Here is a 26,799-nt window from a genome sequence, read left to right on the forward strand (position 1 = left end):
GTACAAGTTATTCACATTTCCATTCTAAGGCTTGCTATAAGCAGATAGGTGTGCTTTTGGTTAGGGATCAGTTTGATATATCTCAGTGTGGCAAATATATATGGTGCAAGAAAAAGGCAGGCAGCGACGAAGAGGGAGGGACAGAGGGAGGGAAGGGAATTGAGACTTTATAGAACTCAGTCTGCAGAACTGGTGGAACAACAAAGAAGATCACCTTTTCCAAGATCCAGCGCCTTCTTTTTGACAGACAAGCTGATAAATCAGCTCAGAAATGCCGACAATAGCTCAAGCTTTTGTAGTCCTGATAATTTTTTTGTTAATTGTTCAGTTTTTCAAACTGCGGAAGGCTTGCAAGCAATTCCCTCCTGGACCCACTCCTCTCCCATTGCTTGGAAACTTGGTGCACCTGAACTTTCAGTTTCACCGGGATATTCTGATGGAGGTATTTCTTTTAAGATGCTATTAATTGGTCATTTTTAGTCACAGATTTAAAAAGCCTGATATGTTATTAATCAAACTGAAGCTTTTAAGTCTTAGAAAGTTACAGACAAGGTATGGACATAGAAAGATCAACTTGATTCCTATATTTGGGTCACCTTCTTGTGTAGAATATGTCATCTTCATGAGAATCCTAATGTTCTTAAGAATCAAGTAAACTTGGGGACATGGTTTCTGGCTTGTTATTAAAATTGGGAAATACCAATTTTCTAAAATATGTTTCTGCACTGCTGATAAGTCCACATGTGATATTTTTAAAAATTCTGACTGGCATTGCCTAATTTGATCACAAAGGGGCAATATGTTGAATGTCTATGTATGCTTATAGTACAGGAAGGGCATTCACTCCCCATCTTCCTACACCTCCTGAAAGCTATCTGTTTGCCACTTGCTTTTAGTGACAGCTGCAGTAATTCTTCTAATGGTTTACAGAAGACCTCTAATTCAGGTGTATGCCTAGGACACCACACACAGATCATTGAGTGCAGAGCAGACTTAGACAGGCAGTGATGCTCTAAGAGGGAGAGGAAAGCTGGAATCTAAAGAATTATTAGGAGAAGCAAGTGACTGGTGTGATCAGCTGGATGTAATTCTAGTGGCACCTTAGACACTGAACCATCTCTTTTGTATCATTGTGGGTGTGCTGGAGCAGAATCCCATACTTGTACAAAGGTTTTTCCATGAATTATTGGATTTCCTCTGTCATACACCCATCTGTGCTTGGATACCTTTGCTGTGTCCAGTGGTGAGTGCTCTCCTCAGTGCTGTGACGAAACCCTGGACTCGGCTGCAGCCTGCTGGCACTTCATAGCTGTTGACTAGTTTCTGGCTCCATGTCCTCTCCTGGAGCACACAGATAGTGCAGGCTTAATCAGCTGGTTTCCTTTTGCAAAGGAAGGGACCACTGGAGGCACAGAGCCCCAGAGCCGTGCAGTGTGGCTGTTCAGATCAACAAGGTTCAAATGTTGGGGTTGGATGTGATGCAACATAAAGCACAAAGTTTTCTTTCTCTTGCTGCAGTGTTGCTGCAGGCTATGCTTTAAAAAGAAAATCGCTTTCCCCAGAGTAAATAAAATTGGCTGCTGAAAGCACTGTTCTCAGCAAAACAACAGTCTCTTTCTGCTTCTATCTACAATTATAAGCACGGGGATGACATTTTCAGCACAAAACTGTCCATTGGTGAATAACTGGTGCAGTGTCTGTTTGAGATGTATATATGGGACTTCATCTGTTCTTTCCTGGCACCTTTTCCACTTACAGCTGGCAAAAACTCATGGTAACATATATACTTTGTGGTTTGGGTGGACCCCAGTGATCATACTGAATGGATTTCAAGCAGTGAAGGATGGCATGACCACGCACCCTGATGATGTTTCTGGGCGGATGGTGTCGCCTTTCTTCAGGGCAATGGCCAAAGGAAAAGGTGAGATTTTCCTGCCACAAACAGTGCACAGGAATGTTGACTTGACAGATTATTCTGCCCTCCTGTTCAGAATGATCTTCCATCAGATACAGTCCAAGTCCTCCATTACTTCTTGAGAATAACTTACTATTTGATGTGATGCTTTTTTTAGTGAGTTTTCCCAATCCTGGGAAACACTCCAGGTTGTTTCTAAGCGACCTTTTCATGGTATTCAAGATGTATGTATATGATCCAGCTCAGAACTCAGCAATCTTGCCCTCATCACAGACTAATCCATTGTTCTGCATACGATTTTGCTGTACATCATGTGAATGCAACGCTTGTTTGGTAACTGTATACATTATAGTTACCAAATATTTTCCATCATGAGCAAGAGACCTATAAAACCCTCTTTCAGAATTCGCATTGCTGTATTTGCAGACACTCCTAAACATTTTTTGAATATCCTTTGACTATGAGAGTGCCTCTGACACAGGAAAACTCAGTTCTTCTTGGTGTATTCCATCAGTTTGCAGTTTTTTCCCTTCCCTTCCCTGCATTTGCTATACTAAAGCAGACACACTACCTTGTTTAAAGGTAGGTAAAGCCTCACCATCACAGCTCTTCAGGTGACCACAAGTGCAATTTAACAATTAGTGGAGTGTTCTCTCTTCCACAGGAGAAACAGAGCCCAAATGTCACTTTTCCTTCACCTTCATCACCTCAACCTACAACCATCACATTAATTGATCTACACCTTCATAAACGTACCCTGCCCTGTACTCCACTCTGTGGAAATTCATCCAGTTACTCCTGTCCTGAGCACGATCACTTGACTATGGCTAAGGCACATTTCCTAAAAAGGCATCTTAAGGTATTCTTTTTTTTTTTCAAGATATCAAGAAATGGAGCAGTCAGAAAATCCTTAGACTGCTCTTTTCAGTTGTGAACTACAATCAATATTAAGACGATGTGGCCTAGCTATAGTTTGGGTATGCTTGGCTACGATTTCTGGTTACCGATAATTTCACCTAAAGATATTTGTATCACAGTGTATTCCCTGCTTTATTCCAATCATTTTATAATATATATTTAAATGAATCATGCATGTCTGTGGCAAATATTAATATGCCGGGGAATACCCTCAGGTATTATATTGGCAACTGGTCGCTCCTGGAAGCAGCAGAGACGCTTTGGAATAATGACTCTACGCAGTTTGGGAATGGGAAAGAAAGGCCTGGAGCATCGAGTGCAAGAGGAGGCCTCTCACCTGGTGGAGTTTTTTATGAACCTAAAAGGTAACTGTCTGCTAAGAAACCAAGCACTTTTCAGTCTGGATCTTCAGTATGCAAACTTACCTACCCCTTCTACGGTCCAGGTTAGATCCACAGTGGTGTATCCAAACTTACTAAAGCCTAAGAGCAGATAGAGCATAGAATCAGAAATGGGAATTTCTTTCTAAAATTGCTATTCATAAACCCAGTGAAGTTGTGAACTTCTGAGATTCCACCTCCATGGGCTGACTGTTTGTCTATAACATGATTGTACAATGACAGGATGCCACTGAATTGCACAGCCAAGCCATCCTCGGGCTGCCTGCAACAGGTAACTGAAGAGTATTGCAGAGCTTGGTAATTTCAATGACATTGGGTGCCATTGATATTTTAGTCTGTCTGGTTTAGTAACTACTGGCAAGAGAATCAAAGAAAGTAGGAGATGGGAGGGAACTTCGGTGGATAATCAGATTAACCCTAGAGTCCAAGCCAGGATCATTTCTACCCAAGTTACTTTCTATGGATATCTGTCTCATAACTTTAAAAAAGTTATCAGACAGAGATATGATAATCTACTGCTCACAGTTGAGGCTGTAATAGTTTCATTATGTATACTTTGCAGATTCCTGTCCAACTATTCTTCTTCTTAAACCTTCCCAAGTTCATTCAGTCTTTCCTCCTAAGTAATTATTTGACATTTTTGAACATCTGTCACTGAATTCCTGCAGTTATCTCGAGTGACATTTCTTTCTTCTCACTCGGTGACTTGTCTTCCTCCAGACAACGAGGACAGCAGATTTGATATGAGATCCTGGAACAGATCTTAGTTGTACAACATTATTTCACAGAAAGGGGTTTGAGATTGTTTTAGAGGAAACAGTTTAACAGTGTCCTTTGCTCTAAGGCTATGTTTTATTTCCATTAATTCATATTAGTGCCAAATTTCTGTCCCCATTCATGCCCCAGCTGTATAAAGAGAACATTTTATGTAATCTCTAAAAACACTTTGTCCTATCTGTATAAGGAACACTTGAAGAAAACACTGAGAGTGAATATCTGTTACTCTGTTTGCAGGAAGACCTGTGGATCCTTCTTTCCCTCTTTTCCATTCTATTTCAAATGTGATTTGTGCTCTAGTTTTTGGATATCACTTCTCTGATGAGGACAAAACCTTCCATGAAATGATCCATGCCACAGAGAATTTATTCAAATTTGCAGGCAGCTTTTTTCATCAGGTGAGTAAATGATATGCTGTTTTTTTCTGAAGTAGGTAGAAAATGAAAGAGCAGATACAAAAATGGCTCTTCACTAAACACAGAGCTACAGGCAAATGCAAGTTGGGAGAGAAGTGGTGTCCTGGGGACCTTATTACTGCCTCCTTGGCATGAGGACATTTTTAAGAACTCTCTTGTTTCTTTGCAAGTTTAGGGGTTGACTCTCTGTTGACTCCTGGTTTTTAAGTCCTTCAGCATTTCTAAGACTATTAACAGAAACCTTTAAATCTAATTTGAGACTGGAGTTTGTAATAAATATGAACTCTACAGTGCTTCTCCTCCCACCTCTACTTACTTCTCTCCTCCAAAAATTGGTATCATTGAATTCACTGTTCTGCTTTTTACTACTCTGCAAATTGTATGCTAAAAATTTTCTTTGCTTTTTCCTCCCTCACAAATAATAAAATATTCATTATGAATTTTCCCCTTACTTCATAATAGCTCTGAATTCACACATTGCAAAAACAATACATACATTCTCTGACAGTCTCACAATTCAAGTTCTGTCAAAGATTTTTTTTGTTAGGTACTTCCCACAACATACCATATAGGGCAACTTTGCACTTGAAGGGTCTTGAAGCGCACTTGAAGTTTTCCCCATGAATTAGACTTTGTGGTTTAGATCCTTAAAGATGGTCAAGCTGCATGTAATGGGGAATGTGGACGGCCAGGCAAATTCCATTGACATTTGAATTTTACAGAATAAGGCAAACTAAAATGCTGTTGTGGTAGTAAAGCTTTTCTGCAAATCTTAGGGGCATGAGCAGAGTGTCATCAGAACTGCCTCGACCCCTGAGATTGTGTCAAATCACTAGAAAAGTTTTACTACGTGATGGCAAAAACCTGCTCAAAGCAATACTAATTTGTTTATTCTGCTATCAACATTTCTGGACAGGACAATTCAGCCTTTTGGTGTTTCCAAAAGTAGCTTTGTTAGTGACAGAGAATTCACACTACCTCTTGCGTGTCACTCCTGCAGATGTACGAAATCCTCCCTTGGCTGATGTGCCGTCTCCCTGGGCCTCATAAGAAGGCATTGGCTTGCTATGATGTCCTGAGTTCTTTTGCAAGAAAGGAGGTCAGAAGACATGTGGAGAGAGGGATACCAGCTGAGCCACAGGATTTCATTGACTTTTACCTGGCTGAGATGGAGAAAGTAAGTGTTTGTTCTGTGGGATCACACATTTATGGAGTATAAGGCCCAGTATGTCAGGGGGTGAACTCATGAGCTATCATCTGCTTTCCATAAATATCCATGTGCATACTTCAATCCTGTAGTAAATATGAGACAGTTTATTCCTGTAGGTTACATAAGTTAGGTAGAAACCACCTCATCTTCTATAGCAAGGCACCTCATGTGTACAATGGATTTAAATATGCATACGCAGGTAATTGCCCTGAAACAGAGGAAAACGTTTCCTTGGGATTCAGTGTGTGCTCTAACACTGGCTGTCCTCGTGCCACGTAATTGTATGGTTCCTCCCTTGGCAGGGAATCATTATCCCTGTGTTACCTCTAATTTCCCCACAGTTTGAGTCGTGGTTGGCTTGGCACCTATATTCTAATTGGATTCTTAGGAAACAATTTCACAAACAGGGCCATAATAAGCATTAATCTTCTTCCCTGCGCAGGCTATTGTTTTCCATAGTAGGAAGTGGCTCATGAGCCAGAGAGGCTCTGCTAAGAGTACCAGTTTCTGCTTCAAACTTTGTCATTTTGGGGTACTTTTGGGAAGTAAAAGAAGCATCTCTTTCCTAGGGTAGATGAAGTTTATGTAGCTTCTATATCTGGTCATAAGCTTTCAGCTAATCAGGCTGCCATGTCCTCACAGTGTTGGCTCAGAGGCTCTGAAAGGAGCTGATGCATCATCTTACACTTTATATCTGAATTGACTATGACAAGATTTGCTAAAATAAGCATTTTAGAGGCAAAGATGCAACTTCCTCTGGTGTCAGGGGTGTGATTTATTGCAATATTTATTGCATTATTTTAAAATGTTTTGTCTAATTTTTTTTCTCTAAAATATTTTTATTTTACTCCCTTATTATTCAGTAGAAAATACCTCTCCCCCTCAGTTCACATTTATCCTGAACTCAGAAAAGAAATTACTTTCAAGGTGTTCTCTTGAGATTCTTTTATTCAGATGGGATTTCCTTTGGTATTTTCTAGCACCCTTTGATAGCATATTGGAGACCAAGGCCTGAAGAGTGGCATGCTGTAGGGCATTTGTATAGAAGCACACTCTAATCTAACTGCAAAACTTGTACTGTGCTTTAAAGTTTTCATGATTAAGTCATCAGACATAGAATTGTCTTTTTTAAATGAAAGAATATTCCACCTCATGAAAGATGGCAAGGCAGACTTACCATGTCTATTTGAGAAACTACTAAACTACTCATCAAAAACTGTAATTTTGACTATTCTTTTGCACATGCTGGCTGTGGAAATAAGGACTCTCACACAGAGGGCATATAAATTGACCTAACTTTTATGCTTTAACTTCAACTTTTTATCATCATCTGCAGTCAAAAGAAGGGGTCAAGCCCAAGTATGATGAAGACAATTTGGTCCATGTCATAAATGATCTTTTCCTCGGCGGATCAGAGACCTCAAGCACAACATTGTACTGGGGACTGCTCTATATGGTCGTGAATCCAGATATCCAAGGTGAGAGGGATTCTTGTTGTGAAATGCTGTGGGTACTACAAATGTTAATGATGGCTGAATAGGATGAGCTGCAGCGTGGCTCTCACTCTCTGAAAACACAAAGAATGGCAGCAGAGAGAAAAGTCAGAGACCCATGCTGTGACCTGACCAAGTCAAGCGGCTGAAGGCACTTGCAGTGAGACCAAAGTTAGCTCTTGGCAGTGACAAGTCAGCGAGGTGCTCTGTGTGGAGAGTTTGCAAGTGACTGATGGCAGCAGGTACAGAGATCAAAGCTCTGAATCCCATCTGCACCTGACACCATTCAGGTATGAGGAATGCTAACATAGCTTTGTGGTGTTTGCCATACAGTCTCATCTCATATTTATGGCAGCCTATGTTCACTGCCCCTCCTGTGAGGCAGCAAACCCAACTCTCCTTGCTGAGCACACCAGTGCTCTTCACAAACCACTGGACCCCTTACATCCCTCCAGTGTGTTCCTGGACCACACTGTTGGTGGGTTTTTCCTGTATATTTTTATTATCCTATATTAAACTCAGGCATTAAAACATATTAAATCACAAATTATAGACCTAATGTACTATGTTGAAAGAATATATTTTCCTGTTGCTCTAAGAGACCAGTTAAAATATTTTATACATTTTCTCATCTGAAGTTGTGAATATTTCTCCACAGAGAAAGTGCAGAAGGAGCTGGATGCTGTTCTGGGTCCTTCCCAGTTAATTTGCTATGAGGACCGGAGAAAACTGCCCTACACAAATGCTGTGGTCCATGAGATTCAGCGCTTCAGCAACATTGTCTTTGTGGGCCTGCCCAGGCTGTGTGTGAGGAACACAACACTGCTAGGATTCCCTGTCAAAAGGGTACAGACACATTTTCAGCTTCTGTTCTTTCTTCAGCAGAGAGGCATTTATTTATCTTTCATTTCAGTTTTGTCACCCATTTTCAGTCTATAAAATATTCTTCATTTAACTCAGGAATGTGGTGCCTGGGGAAGGGTTACTATTTGTGGCTACACAAATTAGTCCTTTACTTAATGTGTAGGTGCTCAGACAGCTGATAAGGCCCCTACCAGGGAAACCTTGAGCTCCTGCCCATCATCACAACTGCAGACACCAGCTCTGCTTGGCTGGGGATGGACTAGGAGGATAAACTGTTTTGCCAAAGCACTGATCAAGAGACCTCTGCTCAACTTGGCACTTGCCCAAATGACAACAAGCAACAGTTTTTTCTGTCAGGAAGAAACTGATGGGTGACAGGCCAGTAGTTGGAATGGAATCAACAGTTTCTTCTTTGCAGGGCACCATCGTTATACCAAATATAGGATCTGTTCTGTATGACCCTGAGCAATGGGAGACACCTCGACAGTTCAACCCTGGCCATTTTCTGGATAAAGAAGGAAACTTTATCCCTCGAGAAGCTTTCTTACCATTCTCAGCAGGTAAATGCATTGGTAGTTTGAACTGATCCAATAGATAAAAGGAAGAACATAGAAGTGTGAGATTATGGTATTTCTTCAGATAACATCATCTATCTCTGCTGTTGCTTTTAAAGAACAGTACTGGCTTGTTTCTGCCAAGTGAGAGGCTTCTGTGCCATCAGACCCCAAACTGTCCTTAGGACTCTGTGGTGGGAATCCCACTCAAACTGGGCTGGTTGCATGCTGCAGTCATACACAGGTTTTGTCTGTAGTATTCTTTATACGTAGTTACATTCCTGAGAAGCAATGTGCCTTGTTTGTACTGGAGTTACTTGCAATCCCTTTTAAAGGATCAAGATGAAAGAAAAACAGAATGCATCCTGATAAACAAAAGATTAAGTTCTTTCTTACAGAACTGAAAATCCAGTTGCCAAAGAAGGAAATAAGATAGCAATGCACACACAGTTAGCAATCACACATAGCAGTAAGGTTCCTATTGATGGTTTTGTTTTAGTTTCTCTGTTGATATAACAGACCAGTCACTTAGATGTCCATCCAGCAGTTTCTTAATGAAAATGGTATTTATTTCCTTTTATTTGTCTGCTAATCTGGAAATGTGAATGTATTATTCACCTGTTCTGCTCACACCATCGGTGCCAATGAAGAACCCTGGGAAAGGAATAGTCGGCCTCATGCTTTGCCTATGAAGTGACCAAACCTCTGTTCAACTGCAAATGCCAAGTAATTTTGATCCACTGATGTTAACTCACTAAGAAAGCATGTGCAAGCAGCTGGCAGATTCTTTGCGTATGACCCTGGAGCTCAACATCTCCTGTAACAAGAAAATAATGTTCTATCAGGTCTAGAAAGAAATTATATTTGTACATTAGTGATTTTCATTGAAATTTTCTCTTGGTATCTCCTAAGCTATGACATTGGATCAGATCTTTTTGAGAAGGCATTCACATAGTTCTAATTCTGTGGCTTTCATGATCCTGTCCTTAGACAACAAAAAAAACACTCTCTGCTTGCAACAAGAATGAACTAAGTGACTATGAAGCTGAAAAATTCCTAGATACTCACTATCCTTCCCCTCTTCCCTCTGCAGGGCACCGTGTGTGTTTGGGGGAGCACCTAGCGAGGACCGAGCTCTTTATTTTCTTTGCCAACCTGCTGCGGGCTTTCACCTTCCAGCTCCCCGAGGGAGTGACAGAGATCAACACAGAGCCCATTCTGGGGGGTACCCTGCAGCCCCACCCATACAGGGTTTGTGCCATTCCACGCTAGGCTGCAGCAGTCACAGACCAGCACGAGACAGCCACCTTTACCTCTGTGAATTTCCTCTCAATGTATAAACCTCCTTCTACTAGCCAGGATATTGATATTAGTCTATCCCAGAGCTACTCAGAAAGTGGATGCAAGCCATGATCCAGACCGTCAGTACTTTTGGTCTGGTCTTTGTGAAAGTCACAGATATTCTCGCAATGATCTTAACCAATTTCTCCTGTCAGAGAGCAAGTGATGCCAGATGCTAAGGTTCCCAGCTGAAGCCAACATGCTGTGTCCCCTGTCCTGGCCAAGCAAAACCATCCTCATGCTCAGTCCTCAGTAAAATTCAACAGAGGATCTCAGCAAGAGCTGAGTAGGTTCCATTCCTGTGAGTGGTCTGATAACCTCATGTAATTTGACTCTGAAAAACACCCTTTTAAAGCCCTGTTTTGGTTTTAGTGTCCTGAACTTAGACACTTTAATTTGTTGACATGTTGCAAATAAAAAAAAACAACAACAAAACCAAACCAACACCCAAATTCCAGGAAACACATTAGAATGTGGGTAATTCATGTTTGAATTTGATGTTAAGTATTTTCCACGCACAAGGTAAAAAGACTCATCCTAAAGCTGAAGAAAGAAACTTAAGTTTGGTGTTTACTAGCAATGTGAATGTGTGACTTTGCAGCCTGATCATGGTTATAATATATTGCCAAATGATTTGTTAGTTGTTTTGTTGTTATTTGTTTTGTTGTTTATTTTATTTTTAAGGATGTAGAAACATGCTCATTATCAATCCTACTTGGAAGAGGTATAAATGTGAGATGAGAGAGTCACTTCGCCAGAGGGTTTCACTGGTAACTCCACAGCAGAGGGACATAGAGACTTTGGAAGGCAGCCTCTAGGGGCTATCTAAACACTCAGATATTCCTCATTTTCTCTGGGCTCTTTTCTTCTTTCGTTACAATCCATACCACATTTCCTGCTCCCCATTCAATTTCTTTCTAATCCTCTTCACCAGTTTCAGTTCCTGCTCCCACCTACCCTTTATCCTTATAAACTCTATTTCAAGATTCACCTTGATGTGATGACATCAAGATTCTGTCTCCTTTTTTCTGCACAAGTATTAGTCGAGGAATCCATCCTGAGCTGAAAACAATCACCAGTGTGTTTTCAGGAAGGAGTTTGGAAAATCTGATATATTTGTTCTTTATGGCTCCAGATCATGGAAAGAAGAGCACAATAACCATGGAGGGCACACTGTAAGTGACCTAATGTAAGAAAAGATATAAATGATAATGTGATGTAGGAATTCAAAAATATCTATCACTTAATGTAGCTGTTCATTGGCACTGATTCAGCTCAAGACCAAGACAGTTTGAGCATACAGCTGGAGGTGACAGCCAAATTCAACTGTAGCTTTGTTAAGGCAAGGTGCTGCAGAATTCTCGAATGCAAATCACTTTTGGAAAGGATTCAGATGTTGGAGTTGAGTAGAGCTGCCTGTAAACACTGCAGTAAACTTAGCATTGAATTTGTATTGAGGACCAAAAGTGCTTTTATGTTGGAATAGAAAGTATTTGTAATTAAATCACTGTGCTACATCTGAACTCCCTGAATTTAATAATGGAGGAGAATGTTACCGCAAAAAAGTGAGAACTACTGAAAATCAGGCTGAGCCTAACCAGATCCTGGTGTGCCTTGTAGCTCTGGCTGTGGTCTGCTCCAGCACAATCCAGTATTGGCAGGTTTACTGGGCTGGAAGGGAAATTAGGGCAGCAATAGGTTTCACAAAAGCAATAGCTGTAATAAATAATCCAGCCTGTTACTCCACACAACGTATCAAACAGGGTTCCAGGGCCTACACACTTCTGCTCAGCCTCCTTTCCACCTTTGTCTGCACTTATCCTCCACCCTGCCATCCCACACCTGCTCCTCTCCACTAACCTTGCTAGAGGTGGTGCCTCTCACTGCCTTGGCCCACTCCACTTGTCATCTTGCCACTCGCTGAAGAAGCTTAATCATAAGATGTGTGTGAAGCTGGTTGTGTTCAAGGGCTGGAACAGTAAATCCAGTGAGACTGTGCTCAGTCCTGTTGAGAGATGGCTTCCCCACGACTCGGCAGGGCTCAGGAGCAGCACGAGGTGGAAGAACTGGCAATGTACTGCCCATTTCAGCCACTCCAGGACCCCGTCCACCAGCCCCCTACAGTACAAAGAAGCACATTTGCTTTTGAAGAATCTACTAGAAAATCTGGCTGAAGAGCAGGAGATCCCCAGCTTTACCTTTGGCTGACTGAGCTTCCAGACAATCTGGCACAGTAGTTTTGCTGTTCCAGACCAGTGGAGCCAGTTTGGTGTGCGCAGCCTCCTATATGGATTAGTCCACATGGGTCAAGCAGTGAGACAGTTTTCTGGGCTAGTGACCTACAGTACTGATTTACACTCATGTATTCCTGTAAAGATTTGAAGACAGATGATGGAGGAAGGCAAACAAACAGGAAATCTGATAAAATTAACTTAGCTCTTCCTCCACTCCTTTGGGAAGCTTGAGACTGTTTCCGATACAGAAAACAACACTGTTTCCCCTTCCAAAGATCCTTCTCTCAGTAACTGTCCAGGGTTACAGACCTCCAGGTCCTGGACTGACTGACCTCTGGCAGTGCAGAAATTTGCAGGTTATAGGGAAAGAGCTGAAGTGATCCCAGGGCACTGGTTTGATGACAGGGATGGCAGCAGTTCTGGTTGGCCCAGATGGTCAGTTACTCAACTGACTTCCCTAGTTCCCTGTCCACAGCCCTTCCCATTCCCTTCTGGCCCCTTCAAGTGCTGCTTTCCCTCCTGTCCACCATCTGTCATCACTTGGTCGCCCACCGGTTACAGCCCGACGGCACGTGTCTGCCTTGCGCCATCCAAGAGCTGCCAGGCTGAAAGGTGTACGCCCTGCTGCTGATGGCTGAGTGGTGTAACAACTCCTTTAATTATAGAGATTAACCTTCCCACTACATCTTTTTTTTTATTTTATAACCAGTGTCAGCCACAGCCTCAGGTCTCTGAGTTGAGGTAGAACTGTCATCCTTAATAATACAGTTTGGAAGGTTTTGAAATTAGGTCATAGGTTGTCTATTCCAGAGAAAGATGTGCAAATGGGTGTATTACTTTTTAAAGCACTGTGATTCCTTCGGGGAAAAGTGAGTTCATGTCACAGATCTGCAGAAGTGTTGCTTTGTTTCATATTTGCAGGATAGCAGGAGTGTGCCAATCCAGAAAACCTAAAATATTCCATGTTGCTGTATATGAGAGAGCTGCCTAACATTACATGGTGCTCACTCAGCTCTGCTAAGTTACAGTTAAGGAAAATATTGGCAAGTTGTCTGACACCAGGATCCTCTGCTAATTTTTTCTTGTGGTTTTTTCTGTTTCATGATGGAGCTCTCCTGGGCAGCAATATTAGTGCCACAACCATAAGCAGGCTATGTGCCAAACTCTAGGGAAGCTATTTACACTGGCAAAAGGAAAAAGCAGACACTGGAGACAAAGAGAGCCTTGTGCAGAAGTTTGTAGATTTTGCATCCACCCAAAGACTAAAAGCAAGAGTTGATTTTTTTTCTCTTCTCTTCAAACAAGTTGTTTGGGAAACAGGTTTGTGCCAAAGACCCAGGCTAAACTGTCCCTGTTGATGCTTCAGGGTATGACCCCTGTGAATCTACAGCATGTAATGCGGGAACCTGACATTTATGGAATTAGATTTGGGAAAAAAAATATTATCTGCTGCACCAGCATACACATTTGGGGAAACTATTTCTGTACTTTTGAGGAAGTCTAGAAACTCTTGGGCAAGCAGGAGGTGAGAGAACAGGAAAGGTTTGCTGTGTCTCCAGTGGAAGGGCTGGCACGTGTCAAACGCAACCAAAAGTGAGATGGGTCAGAAGAGCCAGAGGGGGTTGCACTGCACATGCCTTGTTGGTAAGATGTGCCTCATAACGGGATTTGTACTAACCATTTATTTCTGTTCAAAAAGCAGTTGGATAGATTTTCAGCAGGAAAATAACTTCAGGGTTGTTTGATACCAGTACAGTGTTTCTGGTTTGTCCTGTTCTCACAGACTTTTCTAACACATCTGCTATCATGTGCTGTCAGAAATGGAACAAGAGACTGGGTAAACTTCTTCCTGACACACTATGGCTGTGTGAAAGTTCTGCAACACTCAGAATCAAAGTAGTTTCATATTTATCTTCATCTTGAATATTTATTGTCATAATCTTACATTTTCCATTTGAACAATTTGCTCTTCTTTCAGAGAGTGCCCTGACCAAGTGTCTGCTGAGACATAACTTGGGAGACTAAAAAAAGATGCTCATCTAAGCAATTGTAATCCTGGAGTATGAGCCAAAATGCATCAATGTTATTCATTTGTCTTTGATTAAAAGTTTTACCTCTGAAGTTTTTCAAAGCTTAGTTTATGCATTTGCCAAATGTCTTCAGGTGAGAAAAAAGCATTGTGAACAGAAAATCTGATTTTCTTTAGTACTAGAATGAAATTTCATGTTAAAAAAGGAGATAATATGCTAATTGAATTAGGGTTACACACACTTCCTTTAACACATCATTAAGGAGCCATTTGTCATCAGATGTGAGATCTGCATTCAAGTTCTGCATGCTGTCAGGGCTGCCTTGAACTGGGAACAGGGTAACCCAAGACAAGGAAATCCCTCCCCATAAAATCCTTGTGCCATAAATGTTGTTATCTGCCCACTTCTTTTTTATCTTCAATATCTCCATCATACTTATTATTATGAAATGGTACATTAATGTTTGCAGCCAAATTAAATTGAAAGTAACAATAAACCTCAGTGTCAAATAAGAACAGATTTATGGAGATCTGGAGACAGCTGAGTTTCAAAATGTGAAAAATACAGTTATTGTACCTGCAAAAATCACCATGAACTCAAATATTCAGTGGAAGAGAGAGAGAAAGGGAGGTCTAGGGCTGCATATGCAGTGCAGAATAAAGCAAAGGACAGAGAGATGAGATAAACCACACTACATAGTGATTGGAGCACACGCAATGGCAAACATGAGGTCTGAAAAAAGCTCTGCCATTTCACTAAAAACATTATGGCTAAGGCAGCTTTGTGTGTAAATCAAATGCTGGGAGATATGGGCACTACAATTTGAATCAGCAAGTCCCTTTGTTATTTTAGATTTGTAGATAAAAATTGTACCTGGGAAAAGGTCAGCTCTTCAACCTTTTTCCAACATGCATAGGCAAATTTCATTTCATCCTTGTCCCCCAGCCCTTTGAGATATCTCTCCAGATTGTAATCACACTGTTAGAAATTGTTCTCATTTGTTGAGGTGAATTACACCTTACTTTTAACAGAAATTCATAACCAGGGATCTGGTCTAATCAGCTTTACCAAAAAGGTGCCTTCTCTGAGAACCAATCTTACAAAACCAACAGTTTTTGCTTGTTGTGGTGGCTTTTTTTAGCTCAAGTGAATTCAAACCAGTTCACAGTCATGATCTATAAAAGAATAGTAAGAGATGAGTTTATCATTCTGTGGGTGTCAAGAGGATACAGCAGAGAATCAATTCACAGGCAGGTAGCCAGTTGCAGGAAGCTTGTTCAGGGCAACAAACACCAACCAGGAGCTGGAGTACAGCTTTATTTAGGGGTGCAATTCCCCCAAAATATCACTTACATTCTTGACTGCATGGTATACAAAGTTCCCAACTGATTATAGATTAGTGACAAGACAGCACACAGGATTTGGGTGTCCCACGAGTGAACTTTGTAAGAGGTGAGGTTCATGTAACTCAGTTATCAGTGTAATTATCAACAAACTCTGCCCCATTGCCACTGGCTATAGTGATGTTAGTTTTTCAAGCCCAAGAAGCAGCCTTGGCAGATCTGCTGTCCACCTTCTCTCCAGTCTCCAATCCACTGCTCTTAGAGGGCAAATTTCTGGCCCTCCATAAGGTCTGAGGGTACTTTAGTCTTGAGGCAGCTTTACAAAGTGACTGCAAGTCTCAGAACAGTTTTAATTTGATTTATATTTTTTGTAAGTGTTCTACTTATTCTAGTTTCTGTAAAACTGAGTTTGAACCTGAACACTGGTAATATTTGCCCACTTTTGAGATGCCTCTGTGGTATCCTCCACATAGCAGCTTCCATCCTGTGATTCCTTTGGAGTACACAATGCCAGGCCTTCAAAGACATGCGAGTGCCTGAAACCTGCATTGGTGCTGGTATTCTTGGCAGTGGGTGATTTCAGAGCACTGTCTGCTACAAATATCCTTCTGGCATCTAGATACACCTACTCTGCTGTGTTCAGTGCTATGGCCAGCTTTGTGTTGGCTATTTTGTAATGTTCTGTAGGTGCATGGAAAGACTCCTTTCAATTAGTCTCAGTAAAAACTCACAGCTATGGCCGGAAACTCACTGAACGAGGTAAGGTCTATTTGAAGGGATGGTACAAAAGGATTTAGCATTAGGTTTGGCTTGATTTACCATCCACTCTCTGGTGATTAAGAAGTGGTGAAGAGTAGAAAATGTTTTGCAATATGACATTTTTAAATTATTCTAAACTCCTTGCAGAACGCTTAGAGGAAAAAGGGGTTTATGGGTCTGGCTGAACATAAAAATGAAGACACAATGTAGAAAATAATACATGGAATAAAGCCAGACAAATGTGAGCACAATAAAACACAGGAAAAATACTCCTAAATTACGTGAGTCATTCTCCAGGATGCTCTGAGGAGCCACTCTAAATCTGTATGAATGATCTGTTAAGATGGTTCCAAAGAGCTCATATTAGTTGGAACGAATGAATGGCTTCATATGTGCATGGAAACGTATCTTATAGAAATGAATAAAAAAACTGTGGGTTTCACTGTAGATTTCTCCTTGCTCCAGAGACATCCACAGGAAATAAAGCAATCAAATATAAAAAACACAGCAGCTATGAACCCTATCTTTTAGACCAAATCAAAACGATTTAAATTATTTTCTCCCTCCATGTACTGAGGGGAATAATAACTTAAATGAAATTTCCATTCAAAATATCTTTTACAATTCCTCCCTTGAGGGAAAAGGGAAGTCTCAGTAGGAGCTGAGAGACTAAAGTGCAGTGGGTGAGAAATAGCTGATGGAAAAGTGTCATCTACTAAACAAATTTCCCTCAGCAGCCCCTGACCTCCTGAAGGATCCAGAAAAGAAAAATTACAAGGAGCATAGCAAAGTGGTGGGAAGGAAAAAAACCTTTGTCCTACTGTTGGAGTAAAAGGAGTTCAGCTTTTATCCTGATAAGCACTGAGGACAGATGGGGAGCATCAGGGAGACAAGGGAGGGTTCAGTAGCTCCAGTTTTTCTTTCCTAATTAGCAGTGTCTGAGCTGTGCTGAGAAAAGGAGACCAGCCCTCCTGAGCCAGCTCCTCTGCCCACCACTGAAAACAGGCTTCAGATAGCATCACAGCCAACACAACATCTGCAGGAAGTTATACAACCTGGATATTTTAAAGCAGTTGGCAGATAAATGATAAAGTAATCTAAAGATGCCACGTAAACAAGGTGTGCTATACATGGAGTAATGCTGTATCTGTAGTTTACTCTCGCGAAAACAAACGTCACTGCTAGAGTGTGGAAAAAAATGTGGATTTAGGGGAGCCTTCTGAGTCTGAGAGGGAATGAAAATAGAGTGTTTGTGACTCAGCCAAAAGTCAGTTAAGAAAATAGTATTTTCACCCTCAGGGAACAATTAAGTCAATCTGAAAAACTTTAGTTTACTGTTGCAAGCAGAGGCAGGCTAATGGGGAAATTTCCAATTTCAAAATAATTTACAAAGTGATGTGTTATTTAAGAGTACTTAACTTCCAAAGAAATCCGTGGTGCTTCACACAATAAATAGGGATTTGTTTAAGCTTCTCTCCTTAAAAAAGTACCAGCCCGAACTATGCCAACCTACCTACCTTTATTTTGCCATATTTGATGATAACCCATAGTCACTAGTACATTTCAGTGAAGGTCTCACTCTTCCCCAGCCCATTATTCCTTAACACCTATTGCTGTGCAGTGTGATCTTACAAATAAGAAATTCTCTCCAGAGTGAGAAATAAGGAGAGACGTGACTTAAGCCTTTCATGGAGTGACCTGGGTACTCAAACTGCTAGAGGAGGGGAAAATGACTGACAACTTTGGCATTCAACAAAGTATGTGTTTTGGCTTCAAGGACACAATCCAGCACCTCGAGTCAGACAATCAGAAGTGTTTCATAGATCACATGTTCCCTAAGGCAAATGTTACCAGTTTGCAAAAAGCCATGAAGACTCTTAGAGGGAAAGTCATATTGTTTGGGAGAGGGGCCATATCATCCTGGGAGAGAAGAAATCACATTACCCAGTATTGAATGATTTTCTAATCAGGAAGATGATTCCCAGGAAAAGAAATCAACATGCCACAGGGGATGTGTATATCCAAGAAAAACATTTTTGTAGTCATGCAGGTTAGGTGTTTTGGATGTTTCCTAGAGGTGCTTTAGCCATATATTTTTAGATACTGCCAATCAGAGTTCTGAAACCGAAACACCACTATGGTGTCAAAACATATCTCTTGGTAAAATTATGTAGCAGTTCTTACAGTCAAAATGTATCTTGGATACTTCAATATGTTGAGAGCACTGCTAGGCATTTAAGTAGAAAGAATAAAGGCAAAGCTGCTACGTGTTTGCTACTGGTTTATGACATTTTGCCCTGGCTCCCAAACCAGCTCCCAGATCTTCACAATAAGGTTTTCACTTGTCAGGAGCTTGCATTTTTTTCACATTCTTTGATAAAGAAGGAACACACAACAGCTGCATTTTTCAGTGGTACTGGAGGGCTCTGTCCCTGCAAGATGACACAGGAGGATGGTGTTTGAGAAGTGGACTCTATAAACTTGTCCTAAATCTTTCACTGAAAGAAGAAAATCCTATAGAGTGTTCTGAATTCAGCAGATCAGCAGATCTTTGAAAGAAACATCTGCCACTGAAAAACTTCCAGCTTGATCTTTTGCTGTCATTCAAAACATTTTTTAACACTGCCTAAGAGACAGGATGCTTTGTTCTGACATGAGAAGACAGAGACTTATGAGAAGATACCCCTATTTCCTATTGCTCTTCACATTTATTTGGTTTAGAAAATCAGAGATTCTGCTAACTACTGTTTGCTGAAGTCATCCAGAGTTGATAACCATATGTTGTATTGTTGGCTGTACTCCAAACTCGCCCCTCTCCTGCGTGCAGGTTAAAGGCAACCCCAGCTCTGCAATATGACAAAGACAGCCTGGCCTGGGTTCTCCACAACCTCTTTTTGGCAAGAACAGAAACTGCATCGACCACTTCGCACTGGGCACTGCTCCATATTTTGACTTATTCCAGAAAACAGGGAAGACTAATGAGGTCACATGCAAAACTGCTTGGATTGTGCTTTCTCAGGGAACACACCAAGGTCAGCACAAAGTATAAAGGTAAACACTTGTAAAACTGCATCCAACTGAAAATTCATACTCTCTGTGAGCTGACAAACACATCTGATTTATTGAGAATTGGATAAATATGAGAAACAGGCTCACCCAGGCCTGTTAGCTTCATCTTGCTGCCTTGCTCCTTGGCAAGAAGTATTCACTCTTTCTTCCTTTCTGTGAGAGAATGAAAGCAGAGGGAGCTGGGCACGCAATAAGACTGTAAAATGACAGCAGAGAGTACCAGGTCTCTGCAACTGTGCTACTGAGCACAACCAGTTCCCCAGGTCTCTCCCAGGGTGGTCCTGCAAGACAGCATTGTTATCAGTTGCACATTAGAGAAAGGAAACTCCCATCTTGACACGCAGCTGCAACACGGGATCGAGTAATTTCTTCCTTACAGGCCACCACGGTCCTCCCCCAGTACAGCCTGTTCCAAGCAATGGCAGACAGCCTGGAAGTCCTACAAATTCCTGATGCTAAAGTTTCTCTGTCTCAGAGAAAGGCTTGATTTGGGGGAGAAAACAGTGCTGGCATTTCCTGGGCTCTTTTGCAGTATTTTGCAGTATTTTGAAGTATTTTGCAATGCTTCATTGTCTTTCACAATATTTCTGAAGAATATCGAATTTATTAGATTTGTTTTCAGTCTTCCATAAAGTTCTCCCATTATAATGTCTCTCTATCCCTGAACCATCCATACATATAATACCTGCAAAATCTTATTAGGGCATTAACTGAGAACGTTTTAGTGCATTAGAAGGAAACAATCACCAGAGATTGTAATATCATTTCTGTACAGGGTAGTTCTCTGTCTATTGTCAGTGGAGTGGTTAACTGGAATGTATTTGTGACAGCAGCAGCCCCAGGAGCCAGCTAAACTGATCAGTGAGTCTGCCAAAAGGGGTGGTCCTGCCCCTTTCGTCCTTGGCCACATTCTCACTCTGCTCAGTGAGGCAGCAGCCAACAGGTGAGGGCGTTCAGACTGCTGAGCCAGCAGAAATCTATTGCTGCAACTAAAACTGAAAGGCTTTCCACTAGATCAGCCAAATGAATCCAGGCACTTTATAGCTCTATGGTTGCTGGATCCAACCCTGGTGAAAGGGAAAATGAGGGGATGGGACTATTTGTTTTCAAGACATCTTGCTTACAGGTAGATTACAGACTGACTGTAATTTGAAGCTACATGAAGCAGCTTGCCCAGAATCACAGAGGAGGATCTGTACCACAGTCCTTAAAGTCAAAGCCAATGTCCAGGCCAGGGAACCAACCTTGTTCTCACTGTGATGGCTAAAGGGACCCACCTCAGCTCACCCGACCCATTCTTCCTGCTCACTCTATGCACAGGGCAAGGGACATACCCCCTTGCAGCTCAGCTGCATTCACTTGGGACTAGGCAAGGTTTGTTTGCCTGGGCTGTTCAAGTGCTCCAACATGACCAATGCCTGTTGCAGTGTGCATCTGGAGGCTGGAGGCTCTGGGACTAACAGGTCACAGCTGAGTGAGGACAAACATGAGAACAGCAATGTTTTCTAAAAGCCAGCTTTTTATGTGTGTTCTTCTCTTTCTCTGTGTCTGGATATTCTGTTCTCTGATATTCCTAAACATCCAGAAGGCCCAAAGAACGCTGGCTCCAGGACTGACACCTCTCTCCTTAACAAGCTGTGGACACTGGACTTCCAAATTCACCATGAAACACTCTTGAAGGTACTGATGCTTTTTGTAGTTTCCCAAGTAGTTGAGGTGTAGACTCCTAATGCATCCTTGGCTAGAATGTAAAAGCACCTTTCTGCTCCTTCTTGGCTTCAATCTGAACTGTGAGCTTTCTAGGCAGAACTTCAAGCCCTATGTCTCCCTGATGGACTTTGGAGAGGACTAATAATGAGTGGACAGGGCTTGTAGCAACGGTTGCAAATAATATAAATTCACCTGGCCAAAACAATAAACAATCACTGGGCCAAAAATAATGTCTAAGGAATCCTGTTATTACAGCACGAGTTACAAGGAAGAAGGAAAGGAAACAGGAAGAATAAGCAAACCTTCTCAAAGAGAAGCAGAAAGCAAAGTTTATTTGCTTAAGAACTGAATCCTGTAGCCCTTATTTTGGCAATATTGCTGGTTATGTCTTGTCACGACAAGGCCATGAAATGCTTCCTTGGACAGAGGCCTGGCCTGGCCAGTGCAGAAGCAGCAAAGCAGGTGAGACTTCAGCACATTAAAGGTGTTATTGCTCCAGACCAGTCCTTCCTGTTGAGGACATGAATGAAGGGGAAAGGATAAAGAAAAGTGTTGTTACCTGTGGTGTCACGATATTGAAGGTTGTATTGAGACAAAATTTCCTCTTCCCCAGAGTTCTGCTTGTTTTGGGAGTGTGTTGTAAGTGTCAGTAACAATCACTGCAAAACAACCAAGTGGGTAGATTAAAGTCTTAATCCCCTTGACTGCATAATGCACAGAGCTGCAGCCAGGTGACATTGTATGTACTATCTGGTACAGTAGGGTATCAACACACTGGTTTTCTGGCCTTTTTTTTTTTTTCTGGACAATGTAGAGACACAGAAGGAAGATATTAATATTGTTACTGACAATCCTTAATGCGGTCTACACACTGCATCTGCCAAGATGAGCTAGGAGGGATTCATGCTCAAGGATTCATGCCATGTCCCCATCTCTGGCTGTCCTAGGAAATACAGCTATATTGATAAAAAGCAGAGTCACTAAGCCTGTAACTTACAGGTGTGTGAGACAAAGTGCACCTTTCAGGCACCCTGTCTTCCTGGGTGTACAAAAGAAAAACCAAGCTCTGCGGTTCCTTTGGGTACTAGATGAAAAACTGCTCAGGGATTCAAGCACTTAATTATTTTTCCCTCTCCACCTTACCTGGGCTATTAAGGTAAAAGGCTGGACTCCAACTGCTGTGAAAACCATTTTTCAAATTACTTTCCCTTATGGAAAACAGCCATTGCTCACAGCAAGTGGCAGCAACCAGGTGTCTGTTCATATTTGCATGCATTTTCAGTGTGGTCAGCATATTCCGGAATCCCTGGCTACATCTTTTGTTTCCAAAAATTGCAAAGGAGCAATGCATGTGCCTCCAGAGAGATGCAGTCCTGTTTATAGGTGTTCTGAGCAATGTATCTGAGTGCAACAATACAATATTACCAGTGGATTCCTAAGAGCAAACCACAGAAGCAAGGACACATGTGGAAACTGTGCTCAGTCAGACTCTTAACAGCTTACAAATGCCATGTTTTCACCAGTTCCCTGAAAAACCCAAGAGCAGAGACATGCCTTTTCATCTTTCAAGCGTCCAGCATACATTACCAAAGTGCTGCAACTGCTCAGAAAAAGGTCACACTTTATATATATATAGCTACATAAATATGTATAGAGTTATATATGGTGCAGATACAATCTTTATTCATCTCTCTGGTTTACACTTTACAATCTCTGAAACAGATGTTCAGAAATCCTTACCTCCTATCCCATACAGTCAAATGCTAACTAATGTTGTACCAATCTAAAATCCTGAATCTTTGCACAAGGTAACACTACCTTGTCTCCCCTCCCTCTGTGCAATTAGGTCTTCCTCAATTACCCAGGGTCAAAGACTTCAAAACCAGTCTCTAGTTTAACAGATGCCAGAGACTTGATTTGCAGAGCTACTGAGAGCCCAGACTCCAGTGGCAATCAGGAGGATCTGCAGAAGGTATTTCACAGACCACTCAGAATACTCAACACATCCCCAGTGAGAAACTCCAGATCAGTGGCTGTTGGAAAAGTTTGGCCTCACCGTGACAGACCCCGCAAGCATAGCCCAGTGCAGCGATGAGCAAACATTACCATCTAATGGCTGTGTCTGTTAATTACAACTATAATTTCTACTTAGCGATGAAGGCTGGTCCTTGTGTAAGTACTGATACACCGAACAGGCTGTATGATTGGAAAACAAATAAACATGGAGAGATCATAAAGGCAGTATTTATGATTTTGCAGTATCTATCAATCAGCTCTGGTGGGCAACATGAATGGAGAAATCCTGCTGAAGTGTTTCTGGGTAACATGACACAGTTGCTGCACTGCTGGCTGTACGTGCTGCAGTCATGTGAATAATGACCACCATAAATAATAATGGAATGCATTAATAACAGTGAAAGCCTTTTAAGATTCTAACACTGAAAAATGATTCTGACCTCTTTTATTTCTTGACAGCAGGATGAAATTTCTCCCACCCCTTTCTTGGCCAGTGACAAGGGCTGCAAAACAGCCCCTGCATAATAGAAATGGTCTTTGAGCTCTGGTCCAAGAGTACCACTAAGATGGAGAAGGTCCTCTGTAAATGTCTCATATCTTCCTGTCTTCATGTGTCTTACTGTTTCTCCAGGTGGCCAGGATGTATGGAAAAACACACGTACTCTGTCTAGGAAAAACACCAGTGGTTTTGCAAGATGGATTTCAGGCAGTGAAGGATGCCTTGATTGGCATGCAAAATGACTCTGTGAGAAACCCTTGGCATTCTTTTTTAGGGATTTTGTGGGAGTCCCCTATGGTACTTTCCGTTGTTGTGTGTACTGAAATGTTGTCAGCAGGGGTAGCTGTTCAGAGAATGGGGTTTGGGACAATGACTTCCCCTGCTCCTAATGCCTCTTTTCAAGAGGAGCTGCTCTTGGCAGCAAGATGGATGCTGTAGGGCCACTGCTGCATGTCCTTCTCAAACACAAATACACATCAGTACACAAAACTAATGCGTTTTCTATTTATAAACTTGCATAGCCTGGGCAATTCTTAGTTACTGGGCATGTTACCAAGCTATCTCAAGAGGTCTTTGTGGTAAAAAATGTAAAACTGTAAAAATGTCAGCCAGCAGGACCCAGCATGTGTTGAGTGCATGGTTCTACATAGAGTAGCAGAAAAAGAAAGACAGGTAAGGAGCTTATTTCTCACAAAAAGGATCAAGTAGATATGAATAAAACAGCATAAACCCCTCTGATTCTCCATATAAATACTTCCAGGGGTCATTCCACTTATGGTGGTAAATCTTGGAACCACTACAATTCCTGCTTATGGAGACACCAATCCCATACCTCTCCCCAGTCCTTCTCCATTTTGTAGCAGTATCATCTTTGCCAGCAGGCATGTCTGGAAGCAGCAGAGACAATTCAGGCTGATGATTGAGGAACCTAGGACTACAGAAGAAAATCCTGGAAGCCTGGCTCCAGGATGAAGCTTGATGGTTGACTGAGGTCTTTGCTAGAGAAAGAGGTGAAATATAGGTATGTATATGACCATGACATGGACTCATTCTCCTTATTTCCAACTCTACTTTTTCTGCTGAAAGTTCAGTTTCTGGACTAGGTTCAATGGGAGGTTTACACAGCTGATGCTCTCACAGGAGAGCCTAGAACATCACACCTGACTCATTGCTCTCGTGCTAACCCTTTATGGGAGAAAGTGACAGACGAGAGACTGCAAAATCGTGCTGATTATGCATTTTCCTGTAGGATGGAATCTTTCCCCCATTCATTATAAGGGTGCCTGAAGAATGATCCCCCAGTTAGACTTCTGAATCTTGATTCCTGCAGGCTATTTGTGCAATTCCATGCAAATCAAGAGCTCAGCATAACAAAAGGTCAGAGCCTATAAAGGAAGTTAATGATGCAGCTTGCTTTGTTCCTGGCCACCGATGTCTCTGTTTCACTCCCTTCTTGCATCAAGTGGATGTGCTTTTTGGACATTGCTTCGCTCCAGAGCTCAGAGGCTTCCAGGCCGTGGCAGAATTCCATGGCACCTCCTGGCCTCAGGTGAGCAAGGGCTTCCCTGTAATTTTATCAAAGCCTGACAGCATTCCTCAGTGAGCTGTGGCATGAAGTGGTTGTTCTTTGCCAATGCACAGAGAGGAAGAAGAGCTCTTAAATAAACACTGAACTCTGCTAAAGCTAGCACTCACTGCTGTCCCTTTCTTTCTCAATAATGATCCCTCTGCAACCATTCCTGGCTTGCTTTGTCTACAGACCCTTGAATTTCCTGTAATAGCTCTCTTCAGAGAGACTGACCTAGCTTTACATAGATGTTATTCAGCATCAAGTTTGCCATGCGGCCAGAATCAGGTTTTTCCTCTTAGCTTGTGCCTTGAAGGGCTTTGTAATAGCCCTGATTTCCTGTGTTAGACTGGGCTGCAAAAACTATCCAGAAAAAAACAGGACAAGGTAACATGAGCGTGGCTTTGAGAACTATAGACAAGTGTTGACTTAAAATTTAGGAAGGAACAGATCATTTAGGAAAGACTTCACTTGGAAAACATAAGAAAAACTGTACTTGAGGGCATTTAAATTCCCCCAAACCTGAAAGTTACTAGTAGAGAGCAGGCAATCTGGAAAGTATATGACAATGGTCATCCTTCACATACTTCTCTACAAAATAATTTTTTTTTTCAATTAAGTGGTCATTCATTCCCTATAGTCAGACAAGTAATACATCTGGATCATTACAACAGTTAGGCACAGTTCAGCTGTGAACATTCAGGCTTTAAATGCACTGTGAAACCAAGATATCATGGCATTCCTTGCACTTGTATTTCCAGGCGCACCTCTACGACACTTTCCCATCACTACTGAGGCCCTTAAGCACTATGTTAATGAGGAAGCTGCTGGCACTGACACACTTGCGGGACCTATGAACACTTACTATGGATGAGGTCAGGAACTACCAGAAGAGCTGGGTGCCTGCAGAGCTACAAGACTTCATTGCTGCATGCCTAACTCAGATGTTAAACGTAACAAGTAATTTTCTCTTGCGTAGCTATAACATATTTAAAATGCTTGTAGTTAAGGTATTTCCAGCTACACTGCTACTTCTTTCTCTTTCTTTTCCTCCTGAGAGACTGTTGAGCTATTTCTTTCCTTGAATTCAACCTAAAAATTAAAGAGAGTAATGTTGTTCCACTCTAGACTGAAAGAAAACTTATTGTGTGCTGTCTTCCTCAGTTGGCAAGATCATATATTTTTAACAGAGCAACATGGCTGCTGTCTCACCAGCTTCATCAACTCAGTGTGGAGTCTGTGGTGAAAAACAGATCTCTTGCTGGAAATTTGCTATGCTATTAAAACAGTCTTAAATCTCACTGTCTGTCTTGTATCTGCAAGCAAAGGATGACCCACCCTCTCCATTCATAGCACAAGAGACCACAGATCTCTTTGTAGTGGGCTCAGACACCGCCACTTTCCCTTTATGCTGAGCTCTCCATGATGGTGTATCTGGAAATGCAAGGTGGGAAATGTGTGTAGCTGCACTTACATGTGCTGTGTTCTTGCACATGGCAGGGTAACAGGCAAAACACTGTTGTTCAGCTGCCCTAATCCTGCAGTGTAAGGTGTCTTGGGTATTTTGAGTTTCTGCATAGCGTCTGCACATCAACTGCCTTCTTGAATACCTTTGTTCTGCAGAAAGAGTCTGCGTTGGATTCTGTCATTGGTCCATCCTGTGGAATTGAATATAAGGACTGA

General features: G+C 41.8%; 1 protein-coding gene across 1 annotated transcript; it reads left to right on the plus strand.

The window, feature by feature from the left end:
• Positions 1–271: 271 nt before the first annotated feature.
• On the plus strand, positions 272–10,426 carry LOC103758248 (cytochrome P450 2J6). The gene is made up of 9 exons (XM_008924495.3): positions 272–442; positions 1,759–1,921; positions 3,049–3,198; positions 4,249–4,409; positions 5,428–5,604; positions 6,974–7,115; positions 7,789–7,976; positions 8,413–8,554; positions 9,642–10,426. The coding sequence occupies exons 1-9, from the start codon at positions 272–274 to the stop codon at positions 9,818–9,820; spliced, it is 1,473 nt and encodes a 490-aa protein (XP_008922743.2). The 3' UTR covers positions 9,821–10,426.
• Positions 10,427–26,799: the final 16,373 nt, after the last annotated feature.

This window comes from Manacus vitellinus, unplaced genomic scaffold (genome assembly GCF_001715985.3).
Source record: "Manacus vitellinus isolate BGI_N305 unplaced genomic scaffold, ASM171598v3 scaffold_29_pilon, whole genome shotgun sequence".
In the NCBI taxonomy this organism is placed as follows: Eukaryota; Metazoa; Chordata; class Aves; order Passeriformes; family Pipridae; genus Manacus; species Manacus vitellinus.

Excerpts from the sequence above, each read along its gene's own strand:
- LOC103758248 (XM_008924495.3), top strand. The coding sequence starts at position 272 with ATGCCGACAATAGCTCAAGCTTTTGTAGTCCTGATAATTTTTTTGTTA. Across the intron at positions 3,199-4,248 it reads GTTTTTTATGAACCTAAAAG|GAAGACCTGTGGATCCTTCT; the intron begins GTAACTGTCTGC and ends CTCTGTTTGCAG. Across the intron at positions 7,116-7,788 it reads CGTGAATCCAGATATCCAAG|AGAAAGTGCAGAAGGAGCTG; the intron begins GTGAGAGGGATT and ends ATTTCTCCACAG.